This window comes from Mesoplodon densirostris, chromosome 4, assembly GCF_025265405.1.
Source record: "Mesoplodon densirostris isolate mMesDen1 chromosome 4, mMesDen1 primary haplotype, whole genome shotgun sequence".
NCBI classification, from domain to species: domain Eukaryota; kingdom Metazoa; phylum Chordata; class Mammalia; order Artiodactyla; family Ziphiidae; genus Mesoplodon; species Mesoplodon densirostris.
Window position 1 is genome coordinate 126,869,613 of NC_082664.1, and position 13,286 is coordinate 126,882,898.

A 13,286-nucleotide genomic window follows, 5' to 3' on the forward strand; every position below is an offset into this window, starting at 1 on the left:
GGTAGGTGGGTTCAAGACCCACCATCTCAGTCTTTCTTCCACAGGCCATTTCCCCAAAGTGGTGAGAATTAATGTATTCTAGCTTGCAGACAGCTCAGATATGAGAGGCATGGACCCAAGTCTTCCCCATCCGGCTGAGAGTTCCTCTAGGCCAGAGCATGAGCCTCCCCCATCAGACTGGAAGAGCTTACCTAGGATGGATGGCCCATGTACTCTCCCTCCTCCCCCTGAATCCTGTGGACACACTACAGTCATGGGTGGGAAGGAACAACAGAACCTTCTCTGGCCTTAAGAGCAAACATATGTCCTTCCTCCCTTTTCAATGTAATTCCCTCTTTTTTTTTTTTTTTTTTTTTTTTGCGGTACGCGGGCCTCTCACTGCCGTGGCCTCTCCCGTTGCGGAGCACAGGCTCCGGATGCACAGGCTCAGTGGCCATGGCTCACAGGCCCAGCTGCTCCACGGCATGTGGGATCTCCCCGGACCGGGGCACGAACCCGCGTCCCCTGCATCGGCAGGTGGACTCCCAACCACTGCGCCACCAGGGAAGCCCCCCTCTGCTCTTTAACCGGTAAAAGACTGAAATCAAGTTTCGGGATGCCTGATGGGTCAGAAACCCACAGAAGCCCTGCATGTTCCTCTTTGTTAAAAAGAAGACAGTTAAAAAAAAAAAAAAAAAAAAACTATAATGCGAATACTTTATTATCAATGAGTGACTGGTATTAGCTTTTTGTCTGGGCATTAATATTTCAAAAACCATACACCAAACCCAGGCTCTTCCACCTAGCTCTGCTGTATCATTTTCTTTAAAAAAACAAACAAACAACAACAACAAAAAACCATAAAGAAGAGGAAGGAGGAGAAGAAAGAAAATATATCTGTATTATAAGCCAAAGTGCGTCTTTCTTGTTTTGTCCATATACACACATTGCACCATACATAAATAATTACATTGTAAAAATGACTCCATAATTACAAGTATAATATATATTTCCATATAATATATAAAACTTTATATTAAATCTAGGTAGATGATATCTGGGGGGGGTCGTCCGTGGGGGCTGTGTCTCTGGGCACGGGGCCCCCGTTGGTGGGGCGGGTGGCGGGCCGCTATCTGTGGTTGTTGAGGAGGATCTCAAGCCAGCAGGGGCAGGAGGTGATGAACTGCCGGGAGTAGCAGGGACCCCAGCCCTTGGCGAAGCTGATGCGGACGCTGTTGGGGTCGTAGGGGCCGTCGGCGGCATCGGGCTCTGGCCCGTGCTGGAGCAGGCCGGAGCGCTCGAAGTCAAACACCTTGATGGAGTAGCCAGGGGGCACCTTGCGGACCACCAGGGCGCGGCCACCGGGCGCGTCCAGCGTGGGGGAGTTGACGAAGATGGGGTGCTCGCCGCGGTTGTAGGCCCACACGCCGTCCGGCTCCTTGCTGAGCAGGATGCCGAAGCCGATCTTGCTGCGCGTGCGCCGCACCGACTCGCTGCGCTGCTCCAGGTTGAGCTGGCCCAGGCAGAAGCCGCTGCCCTGAGGTAGGTCGTAGAAGATGCTGACGGCCTGGTCATACACCGCGTAGAGGCGGCCCACCCGTGTCCGGTGCTCCCAGTAGGCCACGCTGCACCAGTGGCTCGGCTTGGTGGCATCCGGAGACATGCTGGCGTCTGAGGGGCAAGCACAGGGCACGAGGGTGTTATTCCAGGGCAGCGGAAGTGGCACTGCCGCCTGGCCGGTGGGGTTTGAGGGGGGCCTCTGGCGCCCAACAGACATGGGGAGCACTACTGCGGGCCAGGCCGTCCTCAGATTTAACCCACAGCAGGACCTCACCTCCCACCCCACCCCCAGACACACACGAAGGCAAGGCACCTACTGTGCCAAGTGCCCGTGGGTACCCAAACACGAACCACACCCGGCTCCTGCCTGTAGAACTTTACAAGCCAGCAGGAGAGGGACACACACCCACACACCCAAGGGAGGGACTGACTGGCGAGCACCTACATTGTTCCGGGTGCTGTGCTCTGCACTCCTCACTCCGTACGTGACTCCCTGGGTCCTCCCATAACTGTGCGGAGGCCACCTTCTCACTTTACAGATGAGCGTCCAAGACTTGGCAGCCACCAGCAGCCTGCCCAAGGCCACTCAGCCGGCGAGTGGCACCACCGGGATTTGAACCCGGTCAGTCCAAGCCTCAACCTGAACAGAGCGGGGTGAAGCTATCAGAGGGCATAAACCGCCCCCCAGAGGGGACGGGACTCAGGCATAGGAAGGCGCGGTGCGGTGGGGAATGTGGCCCCCAGGATCTCTTCTGGCCCAGAATGGGAATCGCAGCTGCCCGACAGCGCCCAGCCTCAGCCTGGAGCATTACGCAGGGTCTCCCAGTAACCCCCACCCCCGGCCCCTCAAGTTGACTCTCTGGGCAGGAAGTGCAGCTTTTCACCAGAACTGTAGCCACCTCTGTGAGACAGAGAAGCACAGGGTCTCTAAGTGCAAAAGGAAATTGCTCCTCAAGGGCTCCAGTTTGCCAGCGGCTCCTCTCCGGGCCTCAGTTTCTCCATAGACGGCAAAGGGGTGGCCTGGATGATGACTGGGATCCCTCCGCACTCCAGCTTGGGGCATCGCTACATGTCTGCATGAATTTAACAATTTTCTGAGACCAGGCGTAATACCAGGTATAGGCAAGGGACCCATCTTGCAGGGCAGCCCCCTCCTCACTGCTCTCAGGTGTGGCCGGCTTCTCAGATTCTGGAGCGTTTTGACATCTGGTCTCTCCTTTGAGCTCAGGGCTCTGACAAGCAGGTGGGCACCCATGACTGCCCGGTGGGGTTATGTGTTCCCATACAGGCCCCTGGCTGGGGCTTTTGCAGAGGGAGAAGGTCTGCTGGAGGCCCGATGAGGACACACTGAGGCCCTTTATGGCTCGGCTTCTCCAAAAGAAACAGATCAAAGTCCAGTCAAACCTGAGGGAGAAAGCACTGCCAACAACTTCAGTCAGGAGCCTGGGTGAGGTCAGCTCTGTCTGCCTTCAGCCCAGAGCAGCCAGGTGACAGGGCTCCTGACATTCTCTTACGTGCTGGGAGGCCCACCTAGCAGGAAAACGTCCACCTGAGGGGCCTCCTGTGGGCTGCCTGCTCTGCTGTGGCCTGGGGCTGGGCACAGTCCCAAAGGGCATGCCCCTTACCCTCTGCCTGGCATTAAGATCCCAGCCACAGGTCCCCAGGCCAGCCCCTGAGGACATATCATTTGGTCTCACAGTCCCCATCCAGGCCCCTCGTGGTTCTAGCTGATGGTCAGGATGGAGGAAAGAGGCCCTGCTCCCTGCCCTCAGCTGACTTGCCCCTTAGCCAGTGGGCAGACAGGCAGCTCTAGCCCGTGGTAGGTGACACAACTGCGGGCACTAGGCCAGCCCCAGCAGGTGGACAGCTAGGAACACCCCAAGCCATTGCCCCTTTCTCCATCAATCGATCCATCCAGCCAGCCAGCACTGGTCTGAGAGTTTCCAAGAGCCAGGAGAGCAGCACCATCCCAGCCTGGCCATGGAACTCCAACACCAACCTTCTCACCAAGCAACAAGAACTCCATTAGTGCACTAGGCACAGAGAGGCGGGGAAGCAAAGAAGCTATGCCTGGAGAACGTCGGGTGACAAGACAGACAACAGGCATCCCTGAGTGCCTAGCACGAGCCAGGCGCCTTCTGCACAACGGCCTTGGTTGCACCTGTTATCACCCCAGTTCACAGGTGTGGTAACTGAGGCCCAGGGAGGTGCCCTAACCAGTCAAGGGCACACACTAGTGAGTGGTGGAGCCAGCATCAGTGCCAGGCCACACTCCCGAGGGGAGCTCTTCTCCATACTCCGGGCAGACACCCCCCAAAACCCATGCACCAAGCAAATGCCCCCCTTCTCGAAACCTCACCCCGTTTGTAACCATGACTGCTCTTGTGGTCTGTGAGTCCTAGAGGTGCTCACCCACAAGCCGGTGAGTCACTGCCCGCCCCAGAAACGAAAGGTCTTCATTCCCTGAAGACTCACCCAGTCCCACTGAGTGAGGGGGTACTGCCATCCCCTCTACAGATAAGCTCAGAGAGGGCCACCCTAGTCATAAAGTGGCAGCTCTATCCCAGGAGGGAGCCACTCTGCTGTAAAAGGCAAAGAAGCAGTTTAACAGTCAGGGAGTGGGGGTAATGGGATTGAGGGGGTGGGGTAACTCCTCCCTCCCAGCTCCTAAAAGGCTTTCAATTCAAGGCCAAGTGGGCCTTCCTGTCCCCCTCCTCTCAGTACCTCCCACCCCAGCCGAGCCAAATGCACCCTCAACCCTCTACCCCCATCTCATCAACACCTGTGTCCCTGGCCTTGCCCCAGTCAGCGCTCCTCGCAGGGGGATGGGACCCTGTGAGTGGGGATGAACCCCAGCCCCTCACCCCCCTGCCCCGGAGCTGCACTAGGGCCCAGCCTGCCCCATCCGTGGCGCTCAGGGACACTGTCCGGGCCAGGTCTCACTTTCCGCGGCCTCTTTTGTTGAGCAGACTGGGTAACAACTCATCAGGCCTGGGCTCCAGGCCAGGTCTTCCAAATTCCAGGGGATGGACTGCCGCCTCTGAGAAGCCCTCTCTGACCTCTCCCTCCTGTGCGCCTAGAGCCTTAAATGTGGTCCCTCCCTTGGCCTGAGCAGGTGTCTGTGCCCCTGGCTGGCCTCAACTCTCAAGGAGGAAGGCGTAGGTCTTAGTCCTTTCTGCATCTGTCCCAAGTCTGCATGTATCCCCAGGGTGCTCTTGGAACACCTGCAAGGGAAGAAGGAAGGAAATAAAATAGATCCCAAGTGTTGGCACACTGCCCTCACCCCTACCTACCCCCCATAGGAATCCTGCCCAGCAGGTGGGGCCGATGCCCTCAGGCCCAAGGGGGTGCTGGGCAAGGACTAGGGTCTCAGGTCTGATCCTGAGAGAGCAGCCCGGCAGGTGAGCCCATCACCATGCTTGGGGCCTCCCCGTCCCCACCTAGCTCTTAGGGTCTCTGGGCTCCAGAGCTGGGGGGTCCCCCCAGCATCATCTCATCCAGGGAGCCCCGATGCTTTGGGCTTTCACAAACCAATACACTGTTTAATGGAGGGGTTGGGAATGTCATAAGGTTACCACGGTTTTATTTTGTCACATACAGACTTATTAAAAACCCCAAGACCATCTACTACCACTAGCACAAAAGAAAGTAATTTGATACTCACAAAACAGGTAGGACCTAAATCAGAAAATTTTAAATTAATACATTTAGATTATAAGAAATTTTCTTATTTCTTTCACCATGGGCCAATGAAAACTTAGTCCTGAGGCTGGCCTGTGGGAACCATCAATTGAGTCCAATGTCCTTGTGCCTCCAAGATGGCACCCCCGGGGGTACCGGGTGACTTGCCCAAGGACACACAGCAGTGGGTGGCAGAAGTGGGACCAGAACTAGAGACCCCAGATTCTAACCTAATGCTTGTCACATGATCCAAAAAGTTTCCTAGTGAGACAGACCTAAGCTCTCACCACTGACTGGATATGTGGCCATGAACAAGCCACTGAATGTCCCCAACCCTCAGTCTCCCCATTTGTAAAACGGACTTATTCATAACTGAGTACCTCATTTGCACAGTCCATCTTTGGATTTTCTGGCAACTCTGGCAGCAGACCAATTGGGAGCAGAAAGAAGCAGCTGTCTGTTTATCTGTCCCAGCGCTGGCCTAACCCTTCCAAGGCCAGGGCTCCTTAGGGGTGTCGCGGGTCACGACCCAGGGTCACCAGCACGGGAAGTTACAACAGGACAATGGACGGCAATGCCCTTTGCAAACAAACGGTAAAGCACTTTACAAATGTTAAGGTTTAGCTCCCAGCCCGGTACCTGAGATGCAAAGAGATGCTCAGTAAGCGAAGGAATGAAGGGTGAAGCAATGAATAACTGAACGTGGGGGACACAGGTGAGTGCTCCTGGGGTTCTATTTACATACACACACGCGCACACACGTGCGCGCGCACACACACACATGTATTCAGATCTCATGCCGTGTGTTCAGAACAAGCTGACCCGCCCTCTGTGAGAAGGCAGGCACCCCCAAACCCAGGGTCACCTCTCCACTCCTCACAAACGCAGAGCCCCACCCGACCCACCACACCTCCGTCTGCGGCCTGGGCTGCCACTCAGGCCGCGAGGGGACAGTCTCTTGCAGAAGATCTTTTGCTTCTCCTGGCTCCAGGGCTGTGGTCCTGCCATCAGCCTAATTAGGAACCAGCTCCTTAATTGCAAATAAATACCGCGGAGTCAGACCCGAGTGAACAACATCAAAGATGACCGCGCTCTGACCGAAACTCCTGCTCGCTACCCCCTGCTCAAGGCCTGGCCTAGTTCCCAGCCAGACTCTGGGTCCCAGCTGGAAGGGTTCCAGGGGGAGGGGGAGAGGAGAGGCGCGGTCTGGCGCGATGTCTGGGGCAGATCTGGTGGAGCGGCACCAGGCTGGGGGTCAGGAGGCCTGCAGCCCGGTGTCCAGCCTCCTGGCCCTCATCAGGCAGGCCATCTCCCTTATCCTAGCCTCAGTCTTCCTTTCTGAATAATAAGCTCTACATTTCTGTGATTTCATGCATGTTCACAGCAGCTCTACTCGTAATCACCCAAACTTGGAAAGCAGCTCAGATGTCCATCAACAGGAGGATGGATGTTATGGACTAAATGTTTGTGTGTGTCCCCCCGCCCCAAATTCATGTTGGAAATCTTAACCCCCAATGTGACAGCATTAGAAGGTAGGGTCTTTGGGAAGTGATTAGGTCATGAATGGGACTAGTGCCCTTTAAAAGAGACCCCAGGGCTTCCCTGGTGGCGCAGTGGTTGAGAGTCCGCCTGCCGATGCAGGGGACGCGGGTTCGTGCCCCGGTCCAGGAAGATCCCACATGCCGTGGAGCAGCTGGGCCCGTGAGCCGTGGCCGCTGAGCCTGCGTGTCCGGAGCCTGTGCTCCGCAACCGGAGAGGCCACAACAGTGAGAGGCCCGCGTACCGCAAAAAAAAAAAAGACCCCAGAGAGCTCCCTCATTCCACCGTGTGAGGACATAGCAAGAATACAGCCATTTATGAACCAGGAAATGGCTCTCACTAGACACCAGATCTACCGGCCCCTTAATCTTGGACTTCCCAGACTCCAAAACTGTGAGAAATAAATATGCATTATTTAAGCCACCAATTTATGGTATCGTTATTATAGCAGCCCAAACAGACTACGATAATGGATAGACAAAAATAAGGCTCATCCATACAGTGGAATACGACTCACCAATAAAAACGAACAAACTACTGAAACACACCACAATGTGCGTGAATCTCAGATGCATCCGGCTGAGTGAAAGAAGCCAGACACAGAAGACGTGCTGTTTGTTTCCATTGATACAAAATTCTTGAGTAGATAAAACTAACCTACAATGATAGAAATCAGAACAGGGATTACTTCTGGGGAGAGGGGATGAGGGAACTTTCTTGGGTGCTGGAAATGTTTGATATCTTGATTGGTACAGTGGGAACTCAGGTGCAGACATTGTCAAAAATCATAACCTATGCACTAGAGAGCTGTGCATTTCATTGTACGTATGGTGCCTTGAAAGAATTACAACGAAGATAGTGGAAATGTGCTGCTAGGCCAGCCCTCTGTGGCCAGCCTGGAGTGGTCCCAGCAGGGCTCCCAGGTGGTCCAAGGGACAAGCCCTGTGTTTCCCGGCCGGTGGCACCCACATTCCTGCCACCAGAGGGTGGTGATGCCTGCAGCGGGCAGGAGGAGACTGGCCTGACAGTAGGTCCCCTGCACTGAAGCCGGCCCGGGCCCTCCGACGGCTGGCGTTCCTTCCTCTTGGCCTCTCTGCCCAGCAAGGGTGCTTTGAGCCCAACGTGTAATTCTGTTGGGGTGCTGGGGCACCAAGGGGGCCAACTGCGTCTGGGGGAGGCGGGGAGAGCTGAAATCCCAAGCAAGCCTTTAGCTTCTTCGAATCAGCAGTTTTCTGTCAAAACAAAGGGCAGGAACGTTCCTGTGTGCTCCCCCGTGGGCCGCACGCTCCAAAAGCCTGAGCATACGCAATGCAGCTTGTTTTCCTTGTGATTCCCCCCTTTCCACTGGGCCAGACCGCCTTGGACTCACCCATCCTGGGAGGCAAACCAGAGACATGCCCAGATTAAAGTCTCCGATCCCTTAGACTCTAAGGAAGCTGGATGTGGAGGCTCAGAGCATTCGCAGGAAGCTGGACCCTGAGTCCCCCGGTCTCCAGGGCCTGGCTGGGCCGCTCATGCTCCTCCACGTTCAAAGCTTTTGCTGCTGCTTCACACCCCCTTGGGCCTTAGCAGCCTCCCTGCCTCTCCTGGGGCTGGCCCAGCCACACCTCAATGAGCGATGAAACATGGGCAGACCCCATCGAGAGCTGGGAAGGGAGACTCAGAGACTCAGAGAAGTTAAGTGACTTGCCCAGGGTCACTGAGCAAGTTGGTGGCAGAGCCGGAGAGGAGCCTAGGGCTGGCTTTTCCAATCCCCTTTGCACAGGGCCCCACTGGGGCCTCCTACCCTCCTGGAAAACTCCTTTCTTCTGTCCCATGTCATGCCTGTGGCTTTAAGTTCCCATCCAACCAGCAGCTTTTTCATCTGAGGCTCCCAGGCCTGGGAGTAATTACGTGGCCCTGCATCTGGTTAACCTAACACCCCTTTAAAAGCCTTGTTTGCCCATTAGATAAGTAGTTTTTGTTATCAAACTAAAGAGGGAAAAAGAAGTTTCCACTTAACCTTCCTTTGTCATTTTAAGCTACAGAAATGGCTTCAGGTTTTGAAACAAGTCCAGAGATACAGCATTAATTAGAAGCTCTTTTTTTTTTTTCTTTGTTAAGGGAGGGGGAGACCAGTCCTTTATCCACTGGGATCCGGCAGTAAAAGCAGAGAAGGAATGTGCACAGGGCCATGTTAATGGTCAACAGCTTAGAACAAGCCTCTCCGCTGAACGCTTTCCAAAAGCAGGGCCCAGCTGACAGGAGTTTCCTCTTATTCGCTCCCACCCGCCCCTCCCCACCCCCACCTCAGCTCCAGCACCTTTGGCCCCCAGAGGAAGCCAGGCTTCCAAGAGGAAGTTCCTAATCGGTCATTACATCACGGGCGGTCTAGCCACCGCCACTGCCTGCACGGGGTCCACCTTGGGGGCTCTTTCAGCCACTGGTCTCTGGGGCCAAGGACTGTGCTTTGCCACCACTTTCCAGACAGTTGACCAGCCTCTCTGCTCTGTGTGTGTGTGCACGCGTGTTGTGTGTGGTGCAAAAGGAGAATGACAGCAAGGGGAGGAGGGAGGCCAGGAAATGCGTGATCCATGTGGCCAAAATTCATGATTCTGCAGATGCAAAAACTGAGGCCCGAAGAGGGAAGGGAACTTGCCAAGGTTACAGGGAAAATTCGCAATACAGGGGCTTCCCTGGTGGCGCAGTGGTTGAGAATCTGCCTGCTAATGCAGGGGACACGGGTTTGAGCCCTGGTCTGGGAAGATCCCACATGCCACGGAGCAACTAGACCCGTGAGCCACAACTACTGAGCCTGCGTATCTGGAGCCTGTGCTCCACAACAAGAGAGGCCGTGATAGTGAGAGGCCCGCGCACTGCGATGAAGAGTGGCCCCCGCTTGCCACAACTAGAGAAAGCCCTCGCACAGAAACGAAGATCCAACACGGCCAAAAATAAATAAATAAATAAATAAATAAATTAAAGTACCCTTAATTTAAAAAAAAAAAAGAAAAGAAAATTCGCAATACAGTGGCTAGGACCAGTTGTGTGTCTCCTGCACAGGGCCCGGAAGCAAAGCTGCCTGCATGTGAATCTCAGCTCTGCCACTCACTAGTGGTGAAATCTTGGGTAAGTGACTTCACCCCCTGGGCCTCAGTTTCCTAATCTGTAAAATGGGGATGCAATCAGAGTTTACTGCCTCAGGCTGCTGGGATTAATTTCAAGTGCATTGAATAATCCCTGGTTCAAAATAAGCACTCCATAAGTAACAGCTATTATTTTTTACTAGTATTATTACCACTATCTTATCTCTATATGTTATTTGCATAAATTATTTAATAGGTTGACTCAGCCTGTACAGTTCATAAGGGTATTCATATTAGGTAATAATAATACCTGCAATGTGCCAATGGAATTGAGAACCAAGGGGAAATAAGAGGAGGAGTACTAGTAGTAGTAGTAATAAAAACAATAAAATAAGCCAGCCAGTAGTAGTAGTAGTAGTAGTAATAGTAATGATGATGATTTACCAGCCAACATTTAATGAACCTTTACCAAGTGCCAAGCAGAGCATGAAGCACTTTAAATGCAGTATCTCAACATACTGTCAGTCCTCTCAGTAATTCCCATTTTAAGATGCAGCTGAGGCCTGAATGTCAGGTAGTGTATCCACAGTCCTCAGCTAGGAAGTTGCAAAGCTGGGATTCAAGCTCACATCTACCTAGAGACAGGGGGCTTTGCATTACTCTCTCATGGTTGCAACCTATGGGCTCCAAACCTCCAGAGGCCTGCTGGGTAATGGCACAGGGACTGTGCCATAATAACCCACCCGTGTCCACTCCAAGCTGGCACGTGGAGACTCTATAAAGACTGGATGTTAAAAGTGGCCCTTGGATGTGGCAATGTGGGGACCCCACCACACAGTGCCCACCTTCTAGGAAGACTGGGGGTTTTCAGAAACCATGCCATATAACAGCTATCTATGGTCCCCTATGCAGCCCTGCAAACACATACACTTTTTTGGTTTTTAAGTACAGTTTCTCCCATGCACTCCCACCACCCCTCCTCAACACAACGAGCATTTTCTAAATGCACTGCAATAACGGAGGATGACCTTGGGAAAGGGCTGCTGACCCTGGCTGAGTAACTGGAGTGTGGGAGCTGCCGGGTGCTCTGTGCTCTGCACCAAGTCCAAGAAGCAGAATCACCTCCATTCTCAGAGGACAGACCCCAGGGACAGAGGCCACACAGCAATGCAGCTCGGGAACCCTGACCGACGGCCTCGGAGCCCAGCTCCCCTCTGCTGTGCCCTTTGTGCTGCCTCAGCTGCTCCCTCTGCTCTTTTGGGGAGTCCATGGAACCCCCGCCCTGAGGGGTTTAGAGGGATGTGAGTATGAGGATAGTCAGTGGCCGCCCAGCTGAGTCGTAACTGGCCTTCTCTAGAGAGAGGCCTGTGGGGCCCGGCAGGAAGGCCTTTCTTCTGGCCTTGGCGCCCTGACCCCAGCCTGCTCGGCCCCAGGTCTCTGGTTGAACAAAGTGGCGGCCTGGGCTGAGGTGGGGAAGGTTTCCATTCATCTATCTTGTGCAGTAGTCAAAACAGATCCTGAAAAGACCAACTCCTCTTGCAACCCTGACATAAAACAAGCTTTCACCTGGGCCCTAATACATACAGGCCTGCTCAGTCTCCTCCACAGGTAGTTTCCCTGGCACCTACCAGGACCTATGACTTCTATCAGCATCCTTCTCGCCCTGTCTCCCTGGCAAGATTGTTCCAGATTCCCTGGGCCCAGGGGGCAGTGGCTTTTCTCCCCAGACCTCGGTGCTCTGTGGTCCAAGCTCCCTTCTTAAAAACACTCTGCAGGCAGCTCCAGCTTCTGAGAGCCACACTGAGGCCGCCATCAGATCACTCTCAATCAGAGCTGAGCATTCAGACTCTACCCCAGAAACACTGGTGTGCCTGCCTGGCCTGGCCCGATACTCCTAAAGGAAAGCCCAACACCCTAAGCCAGAAAAGACAAGACCCCAAGGAGGCAGGGCAGGGGAACCACTCAGACTTCTAACAGGGAACCAAGTCCGGGTGGGAGAATTTTGGTTTCCTGTGCCCTGGAGGAAAGGATGGTGAAAAGCATCTGTCTTCTAGGGGAGGGGAGAGCCAGCGATAAGCGGCTTATAAAATCAGCCCCACATTTTCCAGAAGGAACCAGTTTCTGCAGCAAAAGTCTCTGAACTTTGCTCCCATTCCACGTCTTCTTTTGTTTTATCACAAAGTCAGACTCTGAGTGTGTTTGTTTGTTTTCTTAGCCAGAGACCCCCTGGGATGGGAAAGCCTGGCTTTTCATATTGCCCCTGGAAAGATTCTAAAAACACACTATGCACGATAATGAAGCTGGGTACCTCAGTCCCCAGGAAAGAGAAGGCGGTTGTGAGAAGGGAAGGGGCCCCCCAATCCTCCCTGGCTGCGGGTCTGCCCTGCCGATGGCCAAACTCCTGAATTTACACAAGAACCAGGCCCCTGGCTGCTCTTCTGGGTTCCTGTCTTGGCGGAGTATGGGTTTTCACACCTTAGGCTTCAAGTGCCAAAGTTCACTGACTCAGCCCAACCCTGACTTCCCTTTTGAAGAAAATCGGCCCTTTGGGGGTTCAGATGGGGACAGCCTGGGCATGTGTCAGAGGTGCGTTGGAGGGCGCGATCTGTGGCAGTTGGCGGTGGTGTGCTTCAAGGAAGACCATTTGGGGGTACTTTCCTGCCCTGCAGACTACCAGAGCTGGGGGAATTCAGGACACCTCCATCTCTCTTTTATTTCCCAAATACAATTTGACTTTTATTGGCAAAACTCCTGCCTTAAACTTCTACTTGGACCCAATGTAAAGCCATAAATGTAAAGTACCTTAAAACTGCCCTCAATCGGCCTGTCTCAGCAGCTCTATGGGGCAGGAACCTGCCCTGGTGCAGAAACATCCCAGGGGGTAATCAGGGGAGGCACCCCTGCTACAGGGATCCCTTAGTTTCCTGTGCTTTGAACACCCCATTCTGTGTGTACTTTGTCCATCCCACTCTCTCTTGATCTGGAAGATTCCCTGAGACCACAGGCAGCAGAGAGGTGAACTAGTGCAGATCTTAACAGCTGGGTTACTGTGGGCAGGCGACTATGTCTCTGAGGGCCGGGACCAGCTACAGAATTTGGGGGGCCCAGTGCAAAGTGAAAATGCAGGGATCCTTGTTCAAAAAGTATTCAGAATTTCAGTGGTGAAAGCATAGCCTTAAATTGAGCTGAGGCCCCTTCTGAGCACGGGCCCTGAGTAGGGCACACACTGGACACCCATGAAGCCAGCGTAATAACTCACTCAAAGGGGTCAAGGGCGGGGGGCAGGTTCATGACGGGCCTAACAACGGTAACTGGCACTTGATGAACATGAGTTTCCTCCTCCCTTCCCCAAAGTTTGTCAGACTCTTATTCAACCATCAAGACCCCGATGTCACCTCCTTTGAAAAGCCTTCCTCAGTCCCTGCGTCTGAACTGCACGGCCCCTCCTCCGTGACACTCTTT

The 13,286-nt window shown here is 53.9% G+C and overlaps 1 protein-coding gene across 1 annotated transcript in view; it reads right to left on the minus strand.

Annotated features, from left to right (window-relative positions):
• Window positions 1-554: 554 nt before the first annotated feature.
• The window catches only part of SMAD6 (SMAD family member 6), a 75,473-nt gene continuing 62,741 nt past the window's right edge, over window positions 555-13,286 (minus strand). The window contains exon 4 of the mRNA XM_060097126.1: window positions 555-1,650. Coding sequence (XP_059953109.1) covers window positions 1,109-1,650 — 542 coding nt within the window. The 3' untranslated portion in view covers window positions 555-1,108. The remainder of the gene's footprint in view (window positions 1,651-13,286) is intronic.